At 65.6% G+C, this 25103-nt stretch overlaps 3 protein-coding genes across 13 annotated transcripts in view; 1 reads left to right on the top strand and 2 right to left on the bottom strand.

Annotated features, from left to right (window-relative positions):
- Kif1a (kinesin family member 1A) overlaps positions 1-13031 on the top strand; it is an 89403-nt gene extending 76372 nt beyond the window's left edge. For all 11 annotated transcript variants that reach the window (XM_070002754.1, XM_070002852.1, XM_070002937.1 and 8 more), the window contains 10 exons: positions 128-261; positions 1935-1996; positions 2610-2755; positions 3261-3461; positions 4838-4915; positions 5752-5876; positions 7101-7253; positions 8427-8619; positions 9277-9395; positions 9946-13031. In XM_070002754.1, coding sequence (XP_069858855.1) covers positions 128-261; positions 1935-1996; positions 2610-2755; positions 3261-3461; positions 4838-4915; positions 5752-5876; positions 7101-7253; positions 8427-8619; positions 9277-9395; positions 9946-9988 — 1254 coding nt within the window. In that variant the 3' untranslated portion in view covers positions 9989-13031. The remainder of the gene's footprint in view (positions 1-127; positions 262-1934; positions 1997-2609; positions 2756-3260; positions 3462-4837; positions 4916-5751; positions 5877-7100; positions 7254-8426; positions 8620-9276; positions 9396-9945) is intronic.
- Positions 13032-17341: 4310 nt separating this feature from the next.
- On the bottom strand, positions 17342-18004 carry LOC138810462 (uncharacterized). Its single transcript, XM_069997663.1, has one exon. The coding sequence runs from the start codon at positions 18002-18004 to the stop codon at positions 17342-17344; it is 663 nt and encodes a 220-aa protein (XP_069853764.1).
- Positions 18005-20654: 2650 nt separating this feature from the next.
- LOC138810524 (aquaporin-12-like) lies at positions 20655-24734 on the bottom strand. Its single transcript, XM_069997778.1, has 3 exons — positions 24131-24734; positions 22769-22885; positions 20655-20818 (listed from the first exon to the last, which is right to left on the bottom strand). The coding sequence occupies exons 1-3, from the start codon at positions 24732-24734 to the stop codon at positions 20655-20657; spliced, it is 885 nt and encodes a 294-aa protein (XP_069853879.1).
- Between the last annotated feature and the right edge of the window lie 369 nt (positions 24735-25103).

A 25103-nucleotide genomic window follows, 5' to 3' on the forward strand; every position in this document is an offset into this window, starting at 1 on the left:
AGTGCAGTGTGTTGAGGGGTCTCTTGTGCTGCTGGAGGAGGGAAGCGGGGGGCTGTGCTGCTGAGCCCTCCCCGCCCCACCCCCGCCCCCACCCACCGTGCCCAGCCTCCACCCTCCACCCTCGCAGATGGAGAACTGCACCCAGCCCGCCGTCATCACCAAGGACTTCTGCATGGTCTTCTACTCCCGGGACGCCAAGCTTCCTGCCTCCCGCTCCATCCGAAACCTGTTTGGCAGTGGGAGCCTGCGTGCCACAGAGGGGTGCGTCCGTGGGGGGTGGAGGGGTGCGTCCGTCGGGGGTGGAGGGGTGAGTCCATGGGGGGTGGAGGGGTGCATCCGTGGGGGGTGGAGGGGTGCGTCCGTGGGGGGTGGAGGGGTGCATCCGTGGGGGGTGGAGGGGTGCGTCCATGGGGGGTGGAGGGGTGAGTCCATGGGAGCGTGGAGGGGTGCGTCCGTGGGGGGTGAAGGGGTGCGTCCATGGAGGCGTGGAGGGGTGAGTCCATGGGGGGTGGAGGGGTGCGTCCGTGGGGGGTGGAGGGGTGCGTCCGTGGGGGGTGGAGGGGTGCATCCATGGGGTGTGGAGGGGTGAGTCCATGGGGGGTGGAGGGGTGTGTCCATGGGAGCGTGGAGGGGTGAGTCCATGGGGGGTGGAGGGGTGCGTCCATGGAGGCGTGGAGGGCAGAGGAAGGGGGCGTGGAGGGGTGTGTCCGTGGGGGGTGGAGGGCAGAGGAAGGGTGTGTGGAGGGGTGCGTGTGGGGGGGTGGAGGGCAGAGGAAGGGTGTGTGGAGGGGTGCGTCTGTGGGGGGGGTCGAGGGCAGAGGAAGGGTGTGTGGAGGGGTGCGTGTGGGGGGGTGGAGGGCAGAGGAAGGGTGTGTGGAGGGGTGCGTGTGGGGGGGTGGAGGGCAGAGGAAGGGTCCATGAAGGGGTGCGTCTGTGGGGGGTGGAGGGCAGAGGAAGGGTGCGTGGAGGGGTGCGTCCGTGGGGGGTGGAGGGCAGAGGAAGGGGCCTGCTTCACCCCGCCCTGGGTGGCACTGGGCTCACAGTGTCGCCCTGAGCGGTCTCTGCGCGTGTGACTCGTGCCCGGGAGGCCCCAGACTCAAGGCGGGGTAGGGAGTGTGCACCCACCTGCTCCCTGCCCCAGCCCCTTGTGGCACATGCAGAGATAGGACGCCACGTTGAGGGGCACGAGGGAGCCAGCGCCTGTAGGGCCCCAGCCCCGCCCTGCACCCCCACCACACCCCACGAAGACCCTCGCTCCAAGAGGGGGCGCAGGAGCCCGATAAATGTGCAGGGGTGGAGCCTGGGGGGTGGGGAGGGGTGTAAGCTGAGCTGCTCCTCCCAGGGCGAGTCCTGAGGAGCCTGGGCCTGGCACGAGCGAGGCCCAGCCCTCCCGGAGTTCTGGCCACTTCTAGGTGGGAGAGGACCAAACCAGTGTCCCAGTGCCGAGGACTCTGCCTGGCACTGACCGCCTTCCTGGGGGACCTCGTCGTCCACCCCACAGACCCACTGTCAGACCCAGCAGCCCCGCCGGGGCCAGGAGACTTGGTGGCTGGGGCCCGGGGCCAGTGGGGGACTCTGCCGGGTGCAGGGCTGTGGGGCCTGCGTGGACGTGGTCAAGACCAGCTCTTGGAGGAGATCTCCTGAGCATGAGGCCGTGGGGACCGCGACGCAGGATCCGGGGGTGGAGGCAACGCCGAGGTCCCTGGACTCACGCCCAGGCCCATGGCACCTGAGCAGAAGTTTCCCACCCATCCTTTATGGGGACGGAGGGTCTGGGATGGGAACAGGGCCTGCAGCTCAGGAGCGCGGTGCCTGGCGGCTACCAGGCCAGGTCTCATGCCCGGGGCACTGTGGCTAGTCAGGACCCAGCCTGTGTGCCTGTCCCGGCTGGGCCTGGTGACCAGGTGTCTTCTCCCCCCCTCCTCCCCCCGCAGCAACCGTGTGACTGGTGTGTACGAGCTGAGCCTGTGCCACGTGGCGGATGCTGGCAGCCCAGGTGGGTGCGGGCAGCCTGGGGGGAGGGCCACCCAGGGGGGTGCGGGCAGCCTGGGGGGGAGGGCCACCCAGGGGGGTGCGGGCAGCCTCAGGGGGGGTGAGAGCCACCCAGGGGGTGCAGGCAGCCTGGGGGGGTGAGGGCCACCCAGGGAAGTGCGGGCAGCCTGGGGGGTGAGGGCCATCCAGGGGGGTGCGGGCAGCCTCGGGGGAGGGGGAGGGCCACCCAGGGGGGTGCGGGCAGCCTGGGGGGAGGGGGGGAGGGCCACCCAGGGGGGTGAGGGCTGTCCAGTTGGGCTACTGCCTTGCTCTCTGCTGGGCTGGTCAGAGCTCTGGTGCTCCTGGGTGAGGGCAGGTCAGCTGGGGTCCTCACCTACAAAATGCAAGCACTGGTCTGGTCTGTGGTCTTCAGGGGGCTCACAGATGGAGGAGGGGGGTGTGCAGGGGGGGTTCAGGATCACCAGCTCTAGGTGCTACCAGGCCAGAGGCCAGCCTGCTCCTGTGGTCCTGGGCTGGGGGCCAAGGCCCAGGGGAGCCCATCCTGACCCCAAGGGCTTCCCTGAGCTGGAAAGAGCCCCATCGGGAAGGAGGGGTATCCGCTTTCTGCCACCGTCCAGGGATGCAGCGCCGGCGTCGGCGGGTGCTGGACACGTCTGTGGCCTACGTCCGGGGTGAGGAGAATCTGGCGGGCTGGAGGCCCCGGAGCGACAGCCTGATCCTAGACCACCAGTGGGAGCTGGAAAAACTCAGCCTGCTGCAGGAGGTGAGCCGTGGGGCCTGGGAAGCCAAACGTGGAGGACGAAGCCTCCACAGCCCCGACCACCACAGCCTTGACCTTAGGGTGGTCTGGAGCCAGCCTGGCACTGGCCAGACCAGACCAGAGCGTGTGGCCCATGTCTGCCCTGCACGGGGCTTTGTGGCACCCGGCAAAACCGAGCCCTCTGAGGTTAGACAGTTTAGGCTCACATAAGCACGGGGACTGGGCACTTAGGGACACCAAAGGGGCCAGGCCGAGGGTCTCTGTTGCTTCAGTCAGGAACTCCCAACTCCAGTGTGGGCAGGTGGCACCGCTGTCGGGCTGAGGGTGGGCCTGCCCCTGTGAGGCTCGGCCAGGCCCCTGGCCCTTCCCCACGCTGGCTCCTCCAGCTGGAGGAGGCCCGCGTGTCCACTGCACAGCAGGCTGGGGAGGGAGGGGGTGACAGATCTCCCAGAGCTGCTCGGAAGGCAGTGCTGCGCCGGCGCAGCTGCTCAGCCTGTGCCCGGTGCAGGTGGAGAAGACGCGCCACTACCTGCTCCTGCGGGAGAAGCTGGAGACCACCCAGCGGCCGGGCCCCGAGGCGCTGTCCCCCGCCTCCAGCGAGGACTCCGAGTCCCGCAGCTCCTCCGGAGCTTCCTCTCCGCTGTCGGCCGAGGGGCGGCCCTCACCTCTGGAGACTCCCAACGAGAGGCAGCGGGAGCTGGCCGTCAAGGTAGGTGGAGCTGCAGGCCGTGTGGTCAGGGGCATTGGCCCTGTCCATGGCTGGCTCCAGTTAGGTCTGCCTGGAGGAGGATGGGGAGTCGGCGTGTCCCTTCCCTGCTGCCCCTACACCTGCATGCTCCCTCCTGAGCCACCCCAGCGGGGCTGGCCCCCTGGAATCCTGAACTGGTGGGGCCCCACCACCTCCACCTGTGCGCTGGACGGGCTCTGGGCTGGCGGCCATTTTCGGGCACTGCCTCTGAGCCTGGGCTGTCCTTGTGGGTCCCCAGCTCACCAGGTCACCTGGGTACCTTGACCCAAATGCTCAGGCCTCACCCCATCCTCCTGGCTCTGGGGGGGATGTGTGTAGGCCTGCAGCCACGCACACAAAGCAGTTCCAAACACGCAGAGCCATCCTGACCACGCAGAAAGGTCCTGACCACACGTGCAGAATGGTTCTGACCACATAGAGGTCCTGACCACACACACAGAGCCCCTGACCACACACACACACACACACACACACACACACACACACACACACACACACACAGAGGTCCTGATCACACACACAGAGGCCCTGATCACACACACATACACACAGGTCCTGATCACACACACATACACACACACACAGAGGTCCTGACCCCACACACACACACACAGAGGCCCTGACCACACACACACACACACACACACACACACACAGGTTCTGATCACACACACACACAGAGGTCCTGATCACACACACATACACACACACACAGAGGTCCTGACCCCCCCACACACACAGAGGCCCTGATCACACACACATACACACACACAGAGGTCCTGATCACACACACAGAGGTCCTGATCACACACACACACACACACAGAGGTCCTGACCCCACACACACACACACACACACACACACAGAGGCCCTGATCACACACACACACACACAGAGGTCCTGATCACACACACATACACACACACACAGAGGCCCTGACCACACACACATACACACACACACAGAGGCCCTGACCACACACACACACACAGAGGTCCTGATCACACACACAGAGGTCCTGATCACACACACAGAGGCCCTGATCACACACACGCAGAGGTCCTGATCACAACACACACACACAGGTCCTGATCACACACACACACAGGGGTCCTGATCACACACACAGAGGTCCTGATCACACACACACAACAGAGGTCCTGATCACACACACACACACACACACAGAGGCCCTGATCTCACACACACACACATAGAGGTCCTGATCTCACACACACACACACACACACACACACACACAGGTCTTGATCACACACACACACAGAGGTCCTGACAATGTAGAGTGGGTCTGACTATGCATGTGCTTTGTCCACAGTGCTTACGCCTCCTCACACACACGTTCAACAGAGAGTACAGCCACAGCCACGTCTGCGTCAGTGCCAGCGAGAGCAAGGTGGGCAGCGCTCACGGCAGGGCAGCGCCCCCACAGGTGTCGCTAAGGAGATGTCTCCTTGTCTCCAGCAAGCGCAGCTGGATTGTCTTAGGCTCTCCCCTCTGCAGGGGGCTGGAGTTGTATAGCAAGGAGCTAGGGTCCCGGAGCAGGGGGCTGGGGTCGTGGAGCAGGGGCTGGGGTCGTGGAGCAGGGGGCTGGGGTCGTGGAGCAGGGGGCTGGGGTCGTGGATCAGGGGGCTGGGGTCTGGGGTCGTGGAGCAGGGGACTGGGGTCGTGGAGCAGGGGGCTGGGGGCTGGGGTCATGGAGCAGGGGTCTGGGGTTGTGGAGCCAGGGGTCTGGGGTCTGGGGTCGTGGAGCAGGGGGCTGGGGTCGTGGAGCAGGGGTCTGGGGTCGTGGAACAGGGGGCTGGGGTCCCGGAGCAGGGGGCTGGGGTCGTGGAGCAGGGGGCTGGGGTCGTGGAGCAGGGGGCTGGGGTCGTGGAGCAGGGGGCTGGGGTTGTGGAGCAGGGGGCTGGGGTCTGGGGTCGTGGAGCAGGGGGCTGGGGTCGTGGAGCAGGGGGCTGGGGTCGTGGAGCAGGGGGCTGGGGTCGTGGAGCAGGGGCTGGAGTTGTAGAGAAGGGGCTGGGGTCGTGGAGCAGGGGCTGGAGTTGTAGAGCAGGGGCTGGAGTTGTAGAGCAGGGGTCTGGGGCCATGGAGCAGGGGCTGGAGTTGTAGAGCAGGGGCTGGGGTCGTGTAGCAGGGGAGCCTTGCTTGGGTTCTGGACAACTGTGGAGGTGCGGATAAGAACCCCACCCGCAGAGGCCCAGAGACCCCTGAGACATGTCTTCTCTCCCGCAGCTCTCAGAGATGTCTGTCACCCTGCTCCGGGACCCGTCCATGTCCCCTCTGGGGGCAGCCACGCTCACCCCCTCCTCCACCTGCCCCTCCCTGGTCGAAGGGCGCTATGGTACCCCTGGTGTGAGGTGAGCTCTCCCTGGGCTGCCGAGGAAGCGTCTGGAACCTCAGACAAGCCAATGATGGCGGCTGAGCCTTGGGCACTCTCCGGGGAGGGAGAGCGTGGCCGGTGCGCTGCGTGCTCTGCACTGGCCGCACGGGGTGGGCTCTGGAGCCGAGGCTGCCAGGCCTCCGGAGGGCAGCACCCGCTGAAACACAATGCAAAGCCATGTTGGTGGATAAAACGAGGTGGGTGGAAACAGGCCCCAGGGCCCTTCTCCAGGGCCAAGGTTGGGCCCTCCTGTCCCCCGCGGGTAAAGTCTGCACAGCGCTCTCAAGGGGCTGTGCGCTCTGCGCGGAAGGCGGGGCCACCGCCTGGGTCTGACGTGGGCTGTGAAGGAGCCTTCCCCTCCTGCGCGTGGTTGGCTCCACAGTTTCAAGTAGTCTTTACTTTTTTTGGTCGGTCATGGGGCTTGAACTCTGGGCCTGGGCACTGTTCCTCAGCTCTTCGGCTCAAGGCTAGCACTCTACCACTTGAGCCACAGCACCACTTCCGGTTTTCTGGTGGTTTATTGGAGATAAGAGTCTCACGGACTTTCTTGCCCAGGCTGGCTTTGAACCGTGATCTCAGCTTCCTGAGTAGGATGACAGGCGTGAGCCACCGGTGCCTGGCTAGTCATTTTTACTTTAAAATGCTTTAGGGTATGTGTTTTGAATTCAGGCCTCAGCTCACTAGACGGCTGTCCTGCCTCTTGAGTCAGGACCCCAGGCCCTTTTGTGCTTTTGTTCTCTGGTTTTGGGGACTTTGGTAGGGTCTGTGTTTTGGCCCAAGGTTGACGGGACGGCAGATCCGCGGCTTCTGCTCCCAGCAGCTGTGCTGACAGGCGTGTGCGGCCGGCGCCAGCTCCCGGCCTTCCTGTCCTGCCACAGCCTCCCGGCCCGGCAGGCTCCCGCTCAGCCCCCGCTGAGAACCCGCGCCACACGGACATGCCGGAAAGCCGGACGTGCTTCTGTGGAGGCTGCAGATGGGGAGGTGGGCGTGTGTCCTCTGCACAGCCCTGGGCCTCGGGGCCACGGCCGAGTCCTCCTCGCTTTGCCCAGCGGTGCTGAGCCCATGCAGTGCTCAGTGTTCCGAGTCTGGGCCGGGGTCTCAGCCAGGCAGACCCCAGGGATTGTCCCAGTGGCTCTGAGGCAGAGGAGGCCCAGGAGGCGGCCACAGCCCAGCAAGGACCCTCTGCATCTCTCTCTTCCAGGACCCCACAGCCCTGCTCCCGGCCGGCCAGCCCCGAGCCTGAGCCGCTGTCAGAGGCTGACTCCAGGAAGCTCCCGTCCCCCGCCCTAGCGTCCCAGGCAGACAAGGAGCCCCAGCGCCTGCTGGTCCCCGACATCCAGGAGATCCGGGTCAGGTGTGTGAGGCTCTACCTGGAGCAGGCGCGCCAGGCCAGCCCTGCCCAGCCAGCCTCGGGCAGCGAGGGGCCAGTGGAGGCCCCAGCCCGTAGGCCTGGCCGGCCGAGGGCCTGACCATCCTCCGGGCGGCGCTGCTCTGGGGCCAGGTGCTGCCCGAGCGGCTCTGCACGAGGTCAGGCCCCGCTGTGGCCCTGCGCGGCACTGGACACACATGGCAGGCAGGGGCAGAGCCAGGGTCACGGCTGCTGTGGCTGCGGCTCCCTTCCTCCTCCTCCTCCTCCTCCTCCTCCTCCTCCTCCTCCTCCTCCTCCTCCTCCTCCTCTACCTCCTCTACCTCCTCTTTCCTCCTCCTCCTCCTCCTCTACCTCCTCTACCTCCTCTTTCCTCTACCTCCTCTACCTCCTCTACCTCCTCTACCTCCTCTTTCCTCCTCCTCCTCCTCCTCCTCCTCCTCTATCTCCTCTTTCCTTCTCCTCCTCCTCCTCCTCTACCTCCTCTTTCCTCCTCCTCCTCCTCCTCCTCCTCCTCCTCTACCTCTTCTTTCCTCCTCCTCTACCTCCTCTACCTCCCCTTTCCTCCTCCTCCTCCTCCTCTACCTCCTCTTTCCTCCTCCTCCTCCTCCTCCTCCTCCTCCTCCTCTACCTCTTCTTTCCTCCTCCTCCTCCTCCTCTACCTCCCCTTTCCTCCTCCTCCTCCTCCTCCTCTACCTCCCCTTTCCTCCTCCTCCTCCTCCTCCTCCTCTACCTCCTCTTTCCTCCTCCTCCTCTTCCTTCTCCTCCCCCTCCTCCTCTTTCCTCCTCCTCTGCCTCCTCCTTTTTCTTCCTCTTCCTCCTCCTTCCCCTCCTTTCTTCTTCCTTTCTCCTCTACCTCCTCTTCTCCTTCTTTTCCTCTTCTCTACCCTCTTCTTCCTCCCTCCTCCCCCTCCTCCTCTACCTCCTTCTCTACCTTCTCCTCTTTCTTCCTCTTCCTCCTCCTCTTCCTCCATCTCCGTGTCCCAGAGATGGGCTGGCAGCTTGGCCTCTGACCTCACAGGCCGGGGCCTGCCGGGCACCCCAGGGTGCCGTGACCATTCCTGGCCTGTGTGGTGGCCAGCACTGCTGGGAGCTGGCCTGGGGAGGTGGGCTGAGCCCCTGCGTGGGTCTCCCTCCTGAGCCTTGCTGCCCGGCCCACAGCCCCATCGTCTCCAAGAAGGGCTACCTGCACTTCCTGGAGCCGCACACGTCCGGCTGGGCGAAGCGCTTCGTGGTGGTGCGGCGCCCCTATGCCTACATGTACAACAGCGACCGGGACTCGGTGGAGCGGTTCCTCCTGAACCTCTCCACGGCCCAGGTGGAGTACAGCGAGGACCAGCAGGCCATGCTCAAGGTGCGCCCAGCGCGGCACGGGGCCCGGGGGGCCAGACCCCGGCTGACTGGGAGACAGCTTTGGGGGAGGGCCACGCGGCCTGGGCGGTGCTGGGGCAGGGGGGCAGGCCATGCGGCTCCGTGAGCCCCCTGCCCCGCTGAGCACTCAGTGTCCTAAAACTGCCGGGCAGAGAAGGTTCTGGAAGCTGTCTGGGTCATGGCTATGATGCCCACTAGGGGACTTTTTATTTCTGGGCAAGCCTGACTGTGCACTCAGCTGCTGCCACACAGAGAGCCGGGACTGGGAGCAGGGGCCCTGCGCGGGAGGCTCGGTTGGGAGCAGGCGCCCTGCGCGGGCGGCTCGGCTGGGAGCAGGGGCCCTGCGCGGGAGGCTCGGCTGGGAGCAGGGGCCCTGCGCGGGCGGCTCGGCTGGGAGCAGGCGCCCTGTGCGGGAGGCTCGGCTGGGAGCAGGCGCCCTGCGCGGGAGGCTCGGCTGGGAGCAGGCGCCCTGCGCGGGAGGCTCGGCAGGGTCCCGGCGTGGTGTGACCCGTGGGGAGAGCCCTGGGCGGGGCTTCGTGGCAGTGCCGCCCCGGGGCCGGGGTCGGACATGTGCCCGCAGAGGGGACCCCTCTCTGGGCCGCTCCCCGGGCGTCACCTCCCGACCCGCTCACCTCCGCAGACGCCCAACACGTTCGCAGTGTGCACGGAGCACCGCGGCATCCTGCTGCAGGCCAACAGCGACAAGGACATGCACGACTGGCTGTACGCCTTCAACCCCCTCCTGGCAGGGACCATCCGGTACGGCCGGCCAGGCAACACCCCGGGGGACCCCGGCCGGGGGCCCCAGCCGAGACCAGACCTGCAGGGGCCGGAAGCACCAGCCATGCCCCACTCCTGTGTGCCACAGGCTGGGGGTGGGGTCCGGGGCTGTGGTTGGTGGGGGGTGGGGTCCCGGGGATGTGGTTGGTGGGGGGTGGGGTCCGGGGCTGTGGTTGGTGGGGGTGGGGTCCCGGGGATGTGGGGTTGGTGGGGTATGGGGTCCCGGGGGATGTGGGGTTGGTGGGGTGTGGGGTCCCGGGGGATGTGGGGTTGGTTCTAGCAGCGATCTTCCGAGTGCACACCCTACAGGGTGGACCTGGACTCGGAACAGCGTGTGAGTGAGGCCTGGGTGTCACGGATTCTGGGTGGGGGCCCCATGGGGCAGGCACCTCCACGGGTCACCTCGTCCTTCTGGGAGACCAGGGACCAGGCTGCGGGTTGCACGGTGTGCGTGGCGCCGCGAGGGCCCGGTGGACGGGCAGCCTGGGAGCCCGAGGCTCCCACCTGACTTCTTCCCCTGGCTCCACAGGTCCAAGCTCTCCAGAAGGAGGTCTGCGCAGATGAGGGTCTGAGCCGGCCTTGCCCCCCGCCCGCCGGCAGCCTGGCGCCCCGCCCCGTGCCATCTTCCCGTGGTCTGCTGCCCAGCCCCCTCCCTCCAGGGGACGCCCGTGCGGGCCCGCGCCAGCACCCTCGGCCGTGCGCACACTTGGGCCCCTAGAGGCTGCGCTGCTGTTGTGTCTTCTTCTAAAATGGCTCTGGGCAGAGTTGGGAGAGGCCAGGAAGGTCAGAGGGCGCAGGGCCCCGGGGTGTCGCTGCCGTGCTAATATTTTTTTAAGCATAGACAGACTTATAATTAATATACACTAGTTAGTGATGTTGAAATGGTCCGTTGAGAAATTAACTATTAAGACTGTGTTTTATTTATAAGTATTTATTTCTCATATCTCCAGGTAGACCTCTGTGGTTTGGTGGAGTCCTGCCCGCGGCCCAGCCTGTCGCGGGGGGCAAGGGGGGTGCAAGAGGTGTCCGGGTCAGCCGGGCTCCTCGGGGCTGTGCACGGGAGCACTCACCGGGCAGGCTTCTCCAGGGCTTCTGGGCCGGCGTCCGGTGGAGTGCGGTGTGCGCGGGAGCCGGAACCCCGAGTGGGTCTAGAGCACGTGTGCTGCTTCGGAGGGGCAGTGTCGGGGCGGGGGGCAGAGGGCGGCCGGCAGGTGTGCTGATCTGAGAGGAGGCTGTGGAGGCATCTGGGTGAGGCAGGAGGGAAGTCAGGCTCTCCTGACGCTGCTGAGGGTCAGGCGGTTGGGCTCCGGGTGGCAGGATGGCCCACGCTCAGGATACACCACCCTTCCAGAGGCCGCAGCCTCTCCTGCTTCCAGAAGACGGGGGGGCAGGGTTCCTGGCAGTTTTGTGGCAGGGGTTCCCTAGTGCCCGCCTGCCCCGGGGAAGGGTCTCTGGGTCCCAGTGTAAAGATTGCAGGCGGGCCACAGGCTGGGCAGCAAGCGACGGCCACCCACGTGGCCTTCTCAGAGGAGTGCTTTTTTCCTGCACATGTGTGTGCACAGACATAACATGCGTGTGCATGCACATACACCCAGCCCTCGGGATGTGGGCGTGCCAGGCCAGACTGGAGCCTCCCTGCTTGGTCCACCACCTGTCTCAGTTGCGGCAGCTTGGTCTAGGCGGGGTCCCCTCCGGGGCTGTCCTGCCTGTGCAGACGTGGCCCCCCAGGCCCCCGTGGCAGGAGGTGCTGGCAGCCCCCTCCCAGGGTCTGCGGCCGTGGAAGCCCTGTGGAGGGAGGTTCTGGTTCCGGGGCTCTGAGGGGACCTGGCTGGTGGGGCTGGGGCGGCCAGGCCATGCTGTCAGCGTCTGTGCCTGATGGCAGCCTTCGCCAGCCAAAGCTGGAGCCTCAACAGCCTCCACTGTCCTGGGCTCAGATGCCCCGGGCCGCCACCCCCCCACCACCGTGTCCAGCGCAAGCACCCGTCCAGTGCCAGGCCTCCAACACCCACCGCTGCGCCGCACGGGGCGTCGGCTTTGCTTCCAAACCCCAGGGCGGGAAGCCCACTCCCGGGAGCTGAAGCCCTACTGTCCAGAAGCCAGGCCGCCCGTGCGGGCCCCTCCCTGGGGTGTGGGAGGAGGGGTGAGGTGTGGAGGGGACGGGAGACCGTGTGCCTACGGGGCTCTCGCTGGCTGCCTGGCCACTGAGAGGGAAGGGCAGACACGGCTGCTGTGAGCTGAGCTGGCTTCCGAGGGCATTGAGGGCCACGCTGTGCCCAGTGTGCAGAGATCGGGCCGCCCAGGTCGGCCAGCCTGGGCCGGGCCCTGGAAAGACCTCCGGCTGCTGTGAGCTGAGCTGGTTTCCAAGGGCATTGAGGGCCACACTGTGCCCGGCAGGCAGAGATGGGGCCAGCCTGCCCAGGTCGGCCAGCCTGGGCCGGGCCCTGGAAGGACCGGGCCTGGCGTGCAGTGCCTCAGGCCAGCCCACCTGCAGAGCACCGCGCCGGGGAGGCGCCAGCCGCCCACCCAGGCCCCAGACGCGTCTGCGCCGCCTGCTTCTGTCTTTGGAATCGCTGGCTGGGAATGGAGGTGGGGAGGCCCCAGTCGGTGCCCAGAAACATGGAGTCGCTGGTGCGCGAGATCTGCCCACAGCCCGGGAAGTCGGGTGTCTGCCGCCGCTACCGCCACTTACCCGTACGTGTGTGTGTGTGTGGCATTCGCTAGGACAGCTCCAGCCTCCTGGGATCTGCCTCTCGTCTCTGAAGTGGAGGGAGCCCGGGGTGGGGGGCCAGCGGGGGGAGGGGGCCCGGGGTGCGGGGCCAGTGGGGGAGGGGAGGTGCTCACACCCTGCCGTGAAGAAGGAAAACAATCCAGCTCTGGCTGCCGCTTCCCATTAGCCACAGAGGGTCAGACGTTTCCGGAAGGCTCTCCACCCTAGGCAGTTCTGTCTTCCTGCCTGACCCTGGCCAGGCTCTGTCCACCTCAGGGTGAGCTGCGTCCGGGCCCCGGTGGGGCGGGCAGGACTGCGCCCTGCGGTGCCGCCAGGAAGCCAGGTCTCCAGTCTGAGAGACTGCCCATGTTTGTGCTCACTAACTGAATGGACGCACGCCGGCCCCGACCCCCGGATGGCTGTGGAAAGGGGCTTTCCCCATCGATCGAGGTCCCTGGAGACCCCCGGGCAGCTCAGCCCCCACACACACCATGGCTGACGCTACAGGTGGGGAGCGGGGTGCGGTGCCCTCTGCCAGCTCCACCCAGCCTGGGGACTTGAGAAACAGCCTCGATCCCTGAGTCTGGAGCCGCACAGCCCCCTATGAGCATGGAGGACAGCCCCCAGGACGGAGGACAGCCCCCAGGATGGACAGAGGTCACGCTGGCATGCGTGTGTCCCGTGTGTGTGCCTGCTGTACGTGTCGTGCCGAGAGCCCCACGGCTCGCGCCCGTGCCCCTGGCTTGTACATACGTGAGTGCCGAAGCACGCCCCGGACCCCACGCCGTCACCACCCCGATGTGCCCACTCCAGGCCCCCGCTGTGTCACACCGAGTGTTAGCTATAGCCCCCGTACTGTTTGTGTCCAATTAAGAAATAAACGTGGCTCTTGCGCAGTACAAACCGTGGATCCCGACTGAGGCTTTGTTCCTGCCTTCCCTGGCCAGACAGCATGACCCCAGGGCAGAGGATGGGGAGGGGACATCACTGAGGGGGAGAGGCCATGGGGGGAGGGGTAGCCCAGAGCCCTTGCTTCCCTCACCCCATGGGGCACGCCGGTCTGAGCCTGCATGGGCCAGGCTGCTGCATCACCCCGACAGCCCCCGGGCAGGAGATCTCGTGGGCCAGGCTGCTGCATCGCCCCGACATCCCGGGCATGAGATCTCGGCCTCAGGACGTCCACTTCCTGGTGTGTGATCCTTGCTCTCAGGGCCCTGGCCTTGGCAGAGGCCCAGCTGGGAGGAGCACACTGGCCCCTGGCCACTATGGTCTGTGGACAGGAGGCAGTCTGGGCCTGGGGTACAGGTGCTGGCAGGGCCCTGGGCCCACAGACTTGAAGTGAGGACTTTTATGGACGTCAGATGACCCCTGACCTTCTCCTGACAACTGTAGCTTCCCAGGGGACACCTGGGAGGGGGGCTGCAGACTTGAGGGGTGGGGTGACGCGGTGCCACCCTCTGGCTGCGGGTGGAATGGCAGCCGCTTTCGCCTCCACAGCAGAAGAGCCGTGGAGTCGGGATCCGTGCTGCTGCCCACTGAGCACAGGCCCGGTGCTGGGCAAGGGCACAGTGCGGCGGGGGCAGGAAGGCCGCTGGAGAGATCAGGTGTCCCCGCCCACTGCCCCAGAGACGCAGCTACTGGTCACTGCGAGGATCAGCCTGAACATGAGTGGGCGCTGCCCAGGCTGGCCAGCACATGACCTAGAGGTCCCAGCGCCTGCTGCCCCGGGGCCCTGGGGCACAAGCAGGGCCACGCCTGGGCGGGTGTGACGTGGCCTCTCCCTGAGTCAGGAAGGAAGGCAGTGTGTGCTGAGCCGCTGCACTGCTCTGAACGTGCGCTGGGACGTGGAGCAGCCCTGGCCCTGGAGCACCACCCACCCGGGGGAGGGAGGGCACGCCACGGGCAGAGGCCAGCGGGGCTCTGCAGGGCTGGGTGGGGCCCACACCCCAGGCTCCAGCGCAGCCCGCAACAGCCACCGGCTCAACCCCAGCCCTCTAGAGCCTGGTGTTTGCCTTCCATGAGGCCCTGGAGCCAGAACAGAGGCCACGACAGGAGTGTGTGTGTGTGTGTGTGTGTGTGCATGTGTGTGTGTTGGTTTTCTGAGATGCTGTCTTCCTGTGTAGCCAGGCTAGCCTCTTGAGATCCTTCTGCTCTGTCTTCTGAGTGTGGGGATTACAGGTATCTGCCACCATGCCCAGTTCCCCCTTCCTTCCTTCCTTCCTTCCTCCCTTGTTAATTTTTTAAATTATCTGTAATTATACCAAGGGTTTTCAGTTCAGCATGTCAGTTTATGAGAGCAATGTCACCTCTTTCATCCTTCCTTCATTTACTTTTTTTTTGGGGGGGGGGGAGGGGGTCCAGTCGTGGGGCCTGAACTCTGGGCCTGGGTGCTGTCCCTCAGCTCTTCAGCTCAAGGCTAGCGCTCTACCACTTGAGCCACAGCGCCACTTCTGGCTTTTTTCTGCTTATGTGGTGCTGAGGAATCGAACCCAGGGCCTCAGGCATGCAAGGCAAGCGCTCTACCACTGAGCCACCTTCCCAGCCCCTCCCCTTCATTTACTTTTTAAAAGAAATCCAGGAGTCTAGTCCACCTGGTGCTGGTCCAGGTCCAGCCAAGCCTGGAGCTGTGAAGCTCTGAGCCCTCCCTCCCCTCCTCCCTGCCCCGCTCCCCTCCCCCCCCCCCCCCCCGCCTGGTCCCAAGCTGTGTGACTCTGTCAGGCTCCCACTTTGTTTTAAAAAGAATGAATTACAACCCACTGTGGGGAATTAGGATATGCCACGAGTAAAAGGAGCCGTGCGTTTTCTTGTTTTCGGGCTTCACAGTTCCCCAAAGGCGCTGGTGTGGACAGTCCACCCTTGGCCGCTGCCCTGCCAGTGCAGACCTGGGGGCCACCTTCCAGCCCTGCCGCTCCGCCTTCCACTCCCCCCCACACACAGAGCATCGTCCTTTCCTGCTCCTCCAGGCCAGGCCTGGGGGCGGTGTGGGAGCCGCACCTCACTCAGAGCCGAGCGCGTGTGCTGAGCGCGGCCCACAGCCCTGCGCGTCCACAGCTTCGGCTTCCCGTCCAAAAATACAGGAGGCGCTTGGCTTGTCAACAGACAAACCCTGTGGCATTTTCAAGACTCCCCGTTATGTCACCCTGTGGATGAACCATAATCTTTCAGTGTCAGAAATCAGTGTTGCGAGCTTGCTTTCCTATGAGGCTGGGTGTGTGGCTCCCCCGTGGGACACATTCCCAGCTGGAATCGTGTGTGTGTGTGTGTGTGTGTGTGTGTGTGTGTGTGTGTGTGCGCGCGCGCATGCACAACTTGTGGGAGATCACCACCCCTGGGCCCGCTCAGCCTCCCTCACCTCCCCAGGTCCCTCGGGAATAAATGACGCCCATTAAATTTCAAGTCTTGGGTGCTGCTTAGGGTGGCTGAATCTTTTACATGCTCACTTGGTCTCCTTTCTGTATTGTGGCTGGGGCCTGGCTATGTTTTCCTCTGACTTTGAAGCTAATTCCCTAATGCGCTCCTCCATCTCTGCGTGGAGCTGGAAGCCCCGCGCATTCCGGGACGTGATGGCGGGTGTTTGCCGCTGTGTGGACACTGCGGCGCACTGGACAAGCCCGCCCGTGTGGGTCCACCGCCCAGAGGGTGTCTGGGTGCCAAGAGCACCGAGCTGGAGCTGCCCTGGCAACGCCGGCTGGCGCCCCATGCGGAAACTGTGCTTCATAGAATAGACGCGAGCGAGGGAAATGGGGACCGGGAGCAGAGAGACCAGCACCCAGCGCTGGGTTCAGATCCCATCCCACCCCAGAGGACACAGCAGCCAGCCACACAGCTGTCTACCCTGCGTGTCCTGTGCTGTGTGTGCTGGCCGTGCGGTGAGTGTGCTCACACTGGGTCAGCACACACCCGTGGGACACGGTGCTGGCCGTGTGATGAGTGTGCTCACACCTGACTCACACACCTCTGGGTCACGGTGCTGGCCGTGCGGTGAGTGTGCTCACACCTGGGTCAGCACACACCCCTGGGACACGGTGCTGGCCGTGCGGTGAGTGTGCTCACACCTGAGTCAGCACACACCCCTGGGACACGGTGCTGGCCGTACAGTGAGTGTGCTCACACCTGGGTCAGCACACACCCCTGGGGACCCAGCTGGCCGTGCAATGAGTGTGCTCACACCTGGGTCCTGGGTCAGCACACACCCCTGGGAGACGGTGCTGGCCGTGCGGTGAGTGTGCTCACACCTGGGTCAGCACACACCCCTGGGACCGGGTTCTGGCCGTGCAGTGAGTGTGCTCACACCTGACTCACACACCCCTGGGACACGGTGCTGGCCGTGCGATGAGTGTGCTCACACCTGGGTCAGCACACACCCCTGGGACACGGTGCTGGCTGTGCGGTGAGTGTGCTCACACCTGGGTCAGCACACACCCCTGGGGACCCAGCTGGCCGTGCGGTGAGTGTGCTCACACCTGGGTCAGCACACACCCCTGGGAGACGGTGCTGGCCGTGCAATGAGTGTGCTCACACCTGGGTCAGCACACACCCCTGGGACCGGGTTCTGGCCGTGCAGTGAGTGTGCTCACACCTGACTCACACACCCCTGGGACACGGTGCTGGCCGTGCGATGAGTGTGCTCACACCTGGGTCAGCACACACCCCTGGGACACGGTGCTGGCCGTGCGGTGAGTGTGCTCACACCTGGGTCAGCACACACCCCTGGGGACCCAGCTGGCCGTGCGGTGAGTGTGCTCACATCTGGGTCAGCACACACCCCTGGGACACGGTGCTGGCCGTGCAATGAGTGTGCTCACACCTGGGTCAGCACACACCCCTGGGACACGGTGCTGGCCGTGCAATGAGTGTGCTCACACCTGGGTCAGCACACACCCCTGGGACACGGTGCTGGCCGTGCGGTGAGTGTGCTCACACCTGGGTCAGCACACACCCCTGGGACATGGTGCTGGCCGTGCGATGAGTGTGCTCACACCTGGGTCAGCACACACCCCTGGGAGACGGTGCTGGCCGTGCAATGAGTGTGCTCACACCTGGGTCAGCACACACCCCTGGGACACGGTGCTGGCCGTGCGGTGAGTGTGCTCACACCTGGGTCAGCACACACCCCTGGGACACGGTGCTGGCCGTGCAGTGAGTGTGCTCACACCTGGGTCAGCACACACCCCTGGGACACGGTGCTGGCCGTGCGGTGAGTGTGCTCACACCTGGGTCAGCACACCCCGCGCTGCAGTGCTGATGGACACCTGGCCTTGGTGGTGGAGGTGGGGTGGTGCCATGTGCTGACTCTGGAGTGGAGCATCTGCAGCATCTTGGTGCTGGTGTGGTGTGGCGTGGGCGTGGTCTGGGCTGGCGTGGGCATGGCATGGTGTGGGCATGGTTTGGGTGGGGCGTGGTCTGGGCTGGCATGGGCGTGGCATGGGCTGGCGTGTGCTGGTGTGGCATGGGCATGGTGTGGGCGTGGCATGGGCGTGGCATGGGCTGGCATGGGCGTGGCCTGGGCTGCCGTGGGCGTGGTGTGGGCTGGTGTGGTGTGGGCATGGTATGGGCTGGTGTGGTGTGGGCATGGCCTGGGCTGTCGTGGGCTGGCATGGGCGTGGTGTGGGCTGGCATGGGCTGGCGTGGGCTGGCGTGGGCGTGATGTGGGCTGGTGTGTGGGCATGGCCTGGGCTGGTGTGGGCTGGCATGGGCGTGATGTGGGCTGGTGTGGTGTGGGCATGGCCTGGGCTGGCATGGGCGTGGCATGAGCTGGCATGGGCGTGGTGTGGGCTGGCATGGGAGTGGCCTGGGCTGCCGTGGGCGTGGTGTGGGCTGTCGTGGGCGTGGTGTGGGCTGGTGTGGTGTGGGCTGGCATGGGCGTGGCCTGGGCTGGCATGGGCGTGGCCTGGGCTGCCGTGGGCCTGTGTGGTCAGTCTGTCTTTGGCACCAACCAGCATGTGGCTGCTGTCTGGGAGCCGACTGGTGTGTGGTGGGCATGCCATGCCCCAGGGTGCGGCCAGAGCCCCCCCCCCGCCTCCTGCGGGGCACCTGCCGGCACCATCCTGGCTGCACGCTGAGCCCAGCCTGGCTGGGACATCCCGCAGCGGCGGCCACCCGGCAGCCTCTGGGTCTCGTCTGCAAGGCGCCTCTACCACACCAGCTCCAGGGACTCCTGTGTGGCCTGGCCCCCAGGGGCCGCCAGGCGCTCTGGGTCTTGGCCGGGGAGGTGCAGGCCTTCTCCAACCAGCGGGGTTGAGCCACAGCGCCACTTCCAGTTTTCTGGTGGTTTATTGGAGATAAGAGTCTCCTGGACTTTCCTGCCCAGGCTGGCTTTGAACCGCGATCCTCAGATCTCAGCCTCCTGAGTAGCTAGGATGACAGGCGTGAGACATTGGCGCCTGGCTCAGCTCTTCAGCTCAAGGCTAGCCCTTTACCACGTGAGCCACAGCGCCACTTCTGGCTTTTTCTGCTTATGTGGTGTTGAGCAATGGAACCCAGGGCCTCATGCAAGGCGAGCGCTCTACCACTGAGCCACCTTCCCCGCCCCTTACAAGTGAATTCCTGGTGGTTATATGAATTAGCATGCTGAGAATTCTGGACCATCAAGCAACAGGAGAAATTAATTTTAAAATCATCTTCCACATCAGTATTGTTCATCTAGGCCAGGCATGGGAATGACTCGGGCCTGTAATTCTAGCTGCCTAGGAGGCAGACAGTGTGGTTGGAGCCTTGGGGAGAGGAGCCTGCAAGACTCCAGCTCAACCCATGACGCGGTCACACGAGCCAGGCATTCTAGTGACGTGTGAAAGCATGGACAGGGTCGCAGTCCAGGTCAGCCCGGACATAAAGCAGCAATGGCCAGCAGCGCCTTGACAATAACCCACATGAAGAGCTGTCAGAGTGGCTCAAGTGGCAAGTGCACGTCTAGCGAGTGTGAGGTCCGAGCCCAGCACCTCAGTGCTACCAAAAAGACTGAGCCCAGCACCTCAGTGCTACCAAAAAGACTGAGCCCAGCACCTCAGTGCTACCAAAAGACTGAGCCCAGCACCTCAGTGCTACCAAAAGACTGAGCCCAGCACCTCAGTGCTACCAAAAGACTGAGCCCAGCACCTCAGAGCTACCAAAAGACTGAGCCCAGCACCCCAGTGCTACCAAAAGACTGAGCCCAGCACCCCAGAGCTACCAAAAGACTGAGCCCAGCACCCCAGAGCTACCAAAAGACTGAGCCCAGCACCTCAGTGCTACCAAAAGACTGAGCCCAGCACCTCAGAGCTACCAAAAGACTGAGCCCAGCACCCCAGTGCTACCAAAAGACTGAGCCCAGCACCCCAGAGCTACCAAAAGACTGAGCCCAGCACCCCAGAGCTACCAAAAGACTGAGCCCAGCACCTCAGTGCTACCAAAAGACTGAGCCCAGCACCTCAGTGCTACCAAAAAGACTGAGCCCAGCACCTCAGAGCTACCAAAAGACTGAGCCCAGCACCCCAGAGCTACCAAAAGACTGAGCCCAGCACCTCAGAGCTACCAAAAGACTGAGCCCAGCACCTCAGTGCTACCAAAAGACTGAGCCCAGCACCTCAGTGCTACCAAAAGACTGAGCCCAGCACCTCAGTGCTACCAAAAAGACTGAGCCCAGCACCTCAGTGCTACCAAAAAGACTGAGCCCAGCACCTCAGTGCTACCAAAAAGACTGAGCCCAGCACCTCAGTGCTACCAAAAAGAGTTCATCTGACATCTCGTGAGACTTGGGTGCCCGTGGCCGGTGGCCATGCCTGTCACCCTTCCTCCTTGGAAGCCTGAGGTTGAGAGGACTGTGGAGCCAGGCTACCCCTCGGCAGAAAGCTTGAGGTGGAGGAGCTCCATGGGAGCTGGAGGACTCGGTGTGCTGTGAGCCCAGCAACCGCAGGGGGCTTAAAATAGGGAGCAGGCTCAGGCCCGCGCCTGGGAACAAGAAAACAATCGGCAGAAAGCAGTGCTGGAGGCTTGGCTCAGGTGATAGAGCACCAACCTAACGGGGGGGGCGGGGAGCTCTGAGCTCAAACCAGCGTCGTCCCCGCAAAGTAAATGATAGATAAATGCGTGTGCGTCGTGGAAAGCGAGGGGTGGCCACCAACAGCAATCACTGAGCGTTAGATGCGATGTTTGTTTTGAAATCTGTGGGTGTGCTTCGTGCTTTCCGGAATGGGGTTCTGAGACTGCTCCGGCCTCCGGTGTGCCCCCCGCGGGCTGCCTTTCCGCCCGGGCTCGGCCTGGGTGCCAGAGGCCTCGGCTGGCTGGACGCCCGGGTTCCAGGATGGACGTCCAGGTGCCGCTGGGGGACCTCAGCCGTGCTTGCCAGCCGCTCTGCGCCCTGGGGGCCCTGCCCTCCTCTCCCCTGAGCCGCTCCCTGCCCCCCTCAGCAAGGCCCCGCAGGATGCCCCCCGAGCCCCGGCAGGGGAGGCTGCTTGGGGCTGGAACTCGGGCCTCATCCCGGAAGCCAGTGACTGGGCTGAGACGGGAGGTCTCTCCGCAATGGTTTATTGGCAACGGCTTCCAAGCCCTCCTAGCTAGGCGAGGTCTGGGCCTCCCTTTGTGGGTGTCTGGGTGTGGGAGGCGCTGGCGCCCAGCTTCCCCCTGGGGCTGCGGTACTTGTGCCTCTGCCTGTAGAGCAGGTTCCTCTGGGAGAGGCGGGGAAGCCGGCCCTCGTGCAGCAGGACCGCCAGCACCATCCCTGCAAGAGACCAGAAGCCCCGCGCCCGTTTTCCCTGGAGTCCTCGCCGCCCGAGGCTGACACCTGAGGGTCGTGGTGTGAAGCCAGCCTGGACAGAAAACTGTGAGACCCTGATCTCAAATTAACCAGCCAAAGGCCATCAGTGGAGCTATGACTCAAAGGGTGGAGCACCCGCTTTGAGTGAAGAGAACCAAGCGACAGTGAGAGGCTCAGAAGCAGAGCAGGCCTGGGATGGGCAAGGCACTCCTTGGGGGCCCCAGGACGCCTGCTCGGCCCTCCCCCAGGACGCCTGCTCAGCCCCCCAGGACACCTGCTCAGCCCCCCAGGACGCCTGCTCAGCCCCCAGGACGCCTGCTCAGCCCCCAGGACACCTGCTCAGCCCCCCAGGACACCTGCTCAGCCCCCAGGACACCTGCTCAGCCCCCAGGACACCTGCTCAGCCCCCAGGACACCTGCTCAGCCCCCCAGGACGCCTGCTCAGCCCCCCAGGACGCCTGCTCAGCCCCCAGGACACCTGCTCAGCCCCCCAGGACGCCTACTCAGCCCCCCAGGATACCTGCTCAGCCCCCACGACACCTGCTCAGCCCCCAGGACGCCTGCTCAGCCCCCCAGGACACCTGCTCAGCCCCCCAGGACACCTGCTCAGCCCCCCAGGACGCCTGCTCAGCCCCCCAGGACACCTGCTCAGCCCTCCCCCCAGGACACCTGCTCAGCCCCCACGACACCTGCTCAGCCCCCAGGACACCTGCTCAGCCCCCACGACACCTGCTCAGCCCCCAGGATGCCTGCTCAGCCCCCAGGACACCTGCTTAGCCCCCAGGATGCCTGCTCAGCCCCCAGGATGCCTGCTCAGCCCCCAGGACGCCTGCTCAGTCCCCCAGGACGCCTGCTCAGCCCCCCAGGACGCCTGCTCAGCCCCCCAGGACGCCTGCTCAGCCCCCCAGGACGCCTGCTCAGCCCCCCAGGACACCTGCTCAGCCACCCCCGACACCTGCTCAGCCTACTCAGCGGGGTGCTCACTCAGCGGGGTGCTCGCTCAGTGGGTGCTCGCTTGGTGGGCCCACGGCCCTGTGTTAAATTCCCAGCACTGAACATAAACAACGAATAAACAAAAAGATGGCTCTGGGGATGAATGCGTGGCTCTGCCGCTTGCTCCTGAAGCTACAGGCCCACAATGGGAGAGAGCAGGGGAGCGCTCTGCAGGCCCAGCCACCCCCGGGCTGTGGGGGGGCAGCCAGAGGGACAGAACTCCTTGTGGTCCTCCCCAACAAACCCAAAGTCCAAAAAGCAGAGGCTGCATCTTTGGGGACCGGAGATAACCACAAACACTCAGCCGAGGGGTCGGGGGGGGGGGACAGGAGATAAACACAAACACTCAGCCGAGGGGGGGGACAGGAGATAACCACAAACACTCAGCCGAGGGGTCCGAGGGGTCCGGGACTTGGGGTAGAGAGGTGGAGGCGTGGAGGTGGAGCTCGTGGTGGCCAGAGGCTTGCCTCCCCTCCCCCTCCCCTTCCCCCTCCCCCCCACCCCGGAGCTGAGGCTGGGCTCAAGTGGCTCCCAGCAGGGGCAGAGAGAGAGACTCTGGGTGCCCATGGACCCCAGGCTGCGATCTGACAAGCACTGAGCTCATGCGGGATCCAAGCCCCTGGGTCACCGGGCAGGCCTCAGGCGTGAGCAGCTCCCGGGGTCCAGCTGTCCTCGGCCTGGCCCGGGAGGAGCAGAGCGGCCGCCTCTGTGCTTCAGGCCCGTGGGGGTACGCCTCCGCCTCCCCCCTCAGCTCCTACCAGTACCAGGCTCCAACGCTCCCATGGGGCCCAAACAAGTGGGCTCACCAGAGCCCCCCACCCCGACCGACCTCTGCAGGGCGCCCTCAGCCAGAGGACCCCAGGCAGCCCTCCCTCCCCAGCCGCCCGGAGTGGCCTGGCCCCCTCCCGGCCGCAGCCTCACCTGTCAGAGGGCCCAGCCAGTACACCTGTGCGAACTCCAGCAAGGTGTGCCCCGAGCAGCGGAAGGTGACAGAGGCCGCCAGGGCCGGGTTGAAGAAGGCAGACGTGAGGGGCCCGGCTGTGGACAGAAGCACACCGCCCTCGTGCCGGCCCTGCCTGCGGCCGCCTGTCCAGGCCAGAGCCAGATCCCCCAGCGGAACCCAACCCCACGTGCCGGTGGACACGGCAAAGCCAGTGCTGCCGAGGTCAAAGGTCACAGGGTCCACAACACCCCCCCCCCACCAGGGGCTCCTGTCTCGGGTCCCGCCTCACGGGAGGTGGCCACAGAGAGAGGTGGGGGAGACAGAGACAGCAGGAGACCCAGAGAGGAGAAAGGGAGAGAGGTGACAGACAGCGCTGGAGCGAGGCCGGCTCATGCCCAGGGTCCTGGCTACTCGGGAGGCTGAGATCTGAGGACTAGGTTCAAAGCCAGCCAGGAGGAAAAGTCAGCGAGACGCATCTCCAACGAGCCCTCAACAAGCCATCAACAGGGCTGTGGCTCAGGGGGTAGAGCACTCATCTTGAGCACAAAAGCTCAGGGACAATGTCCAGGCGCTCCTGGAGTTCAAGCCCCGCCAGGACTGGCACACACAGAACAAGACAGACACAGAAGGCGACAGCTGTGACAGTCCAGGGAGAGGTGACGGAGGGAACTTGGCAGAGGCTGCTCAGTGCTCAGCCAGCAAGCTGGGGAGAGGGGGCCAGGGAGGGGCTGGGCTGGCAGCGTCCTCTAGGCCCCAGAGCCCGTTGGCACTGCTGGGAGGGGTGGAGCAGGGCCTGGGGCCTGGGGACAGCTGGTGGCCAGGTGACCCAGCGCTGGGGCCGGCCAGTCGGAGGCCAGGACACAGGTAACCTGCTTCATCAGGCAGCGCCCAAGAGGCCCTGGTGCTATGCTGACATAAAGCCGGACCTCTGCGGAGGGTCCCACCCCTGCCCAGGCTGGGGCCCAGGCCTCCAGCTCCTCCCCCCCAGCACCCTCCCACTCCTGGCCTCTGCCTCCCCCCCTGTCCAGTCCCCATACCCCTGGCCCCTCACCTCCCCCACCCCTACCCAGTGCCCCCCTGGCCCCTGGCCTCCACCTCCCCCACCGCCCCACCCAGCCCCCATACCCCTGGCCTCCACCTCCCTACCTGCCCTGAGTCTCCACTCATCCAGCACCCCCCCCCCCGTGCTGGGTTGGGGCTCTAAGCTCTGGCTCTGGCCTTACTCGGTCCCTGGACCGCCTAGGAGTCTAGGACCCCTAGCCGCCTGGGTGCAGCGCTTGCAGGATGCAGATCTCCGCGTCCAGCGTGTCAGCCCCTGGCCGGCCCCGCCCGGGTCTCACCTGTGTGGGCCAGGAGGGTGACCAGCAGGGCCAGGGCGGGCACACTGCAGGCGGCCGGCCGGCGCCGCAGGCAGAGCAGCGCCAGGTGGAAGAGGAAGGCGCAGGCGCCCTCGGCCAGCGCGCCCAGGGGCGCGGACGTGCGCAGCGCCGAGCTGCAGTGCGCGGACAGGAGGCTCTGCAGCAGGTGCAGCTCGCTCAGCCCCCAGGCCCAGCAGAGCTGGGTGAGGGCGCAGGCCGCCTGCATCCCCAGCCCCTGGGCTGCCAGCTTGAGCAGCGTGCCGGGCAGGGTGGTCTCCGCCATGAGGAACTCCTGCAGGGCCACGGTGGGGTTGGCAGATGCCCCGTCGAAGGTGGCCCCATGCACGAGGAAGAGCAGGAACAGCAGCGTGAGCAGCAGGTCGGGCCCGAAGCCCCCGGCCCAGGGCCCCAGCTCGGCCAGCGCGCGCAGCTCCAGGCAGCAGGCGGCCAGCTGGGCCGCCCCGGCCGCCTCCCGGGCCAGGCCGTAGGCGCCCGCCGGGAGCAGGGCCCGGGCGGCCCTCCTGGCCGCCTCACACAGGGCGCAGGCCGCGCAGAGGAAGGAGAGGGACGCGTTCAGACCTGCCATCGGCCCAGACCCCCGGGGAGCCGCGAACAATCCCAGGAGGCCGCGTGGGAGCCTCCACCTGGCCCCTGGGAACCCCACACCTGCACCCTCACGCCCGCCCCGCTCCTCACCCGCCAGCTGTCTCCAGAAGCACGGCCGCTGCCCCCCGCCCCGCCCCGCCCGGCGTACCCCCCCCAGGTGAGCCACCCAGGCCTGGCTCTCTCTCTTGACGCCGGCTGTGGAGCTGGGCCCAGCCACCCCTTCACGGCTTCTACCCAGCTTTGTGACTCATGCCTGGCCTCCCCTGCGGGCCTCGCGGCCCCGCCTGGGCCGGCTCCCCCCGCCCCTCCCTCCCCTCCCCCCACCCTGCCCACCCTCTGCCACACACTG

Source organism: Dipodomys merriami, unplaced genomic scaffold (genome assembly GCF_024711535.1).
Source record: "Dipodomys merriami isolate MVZ:Mamm:240054 unplaced genomic scaffold, mDipMer1.0.p SCAF_1, whole genome shotgun sequence".
NCBI classification, from domain to species: Eukaryota; Metazoa; Chordata; class Mammalia; order Rodentia; family Heteromyidae; genus Dipodomys; species Dipodomys merriami.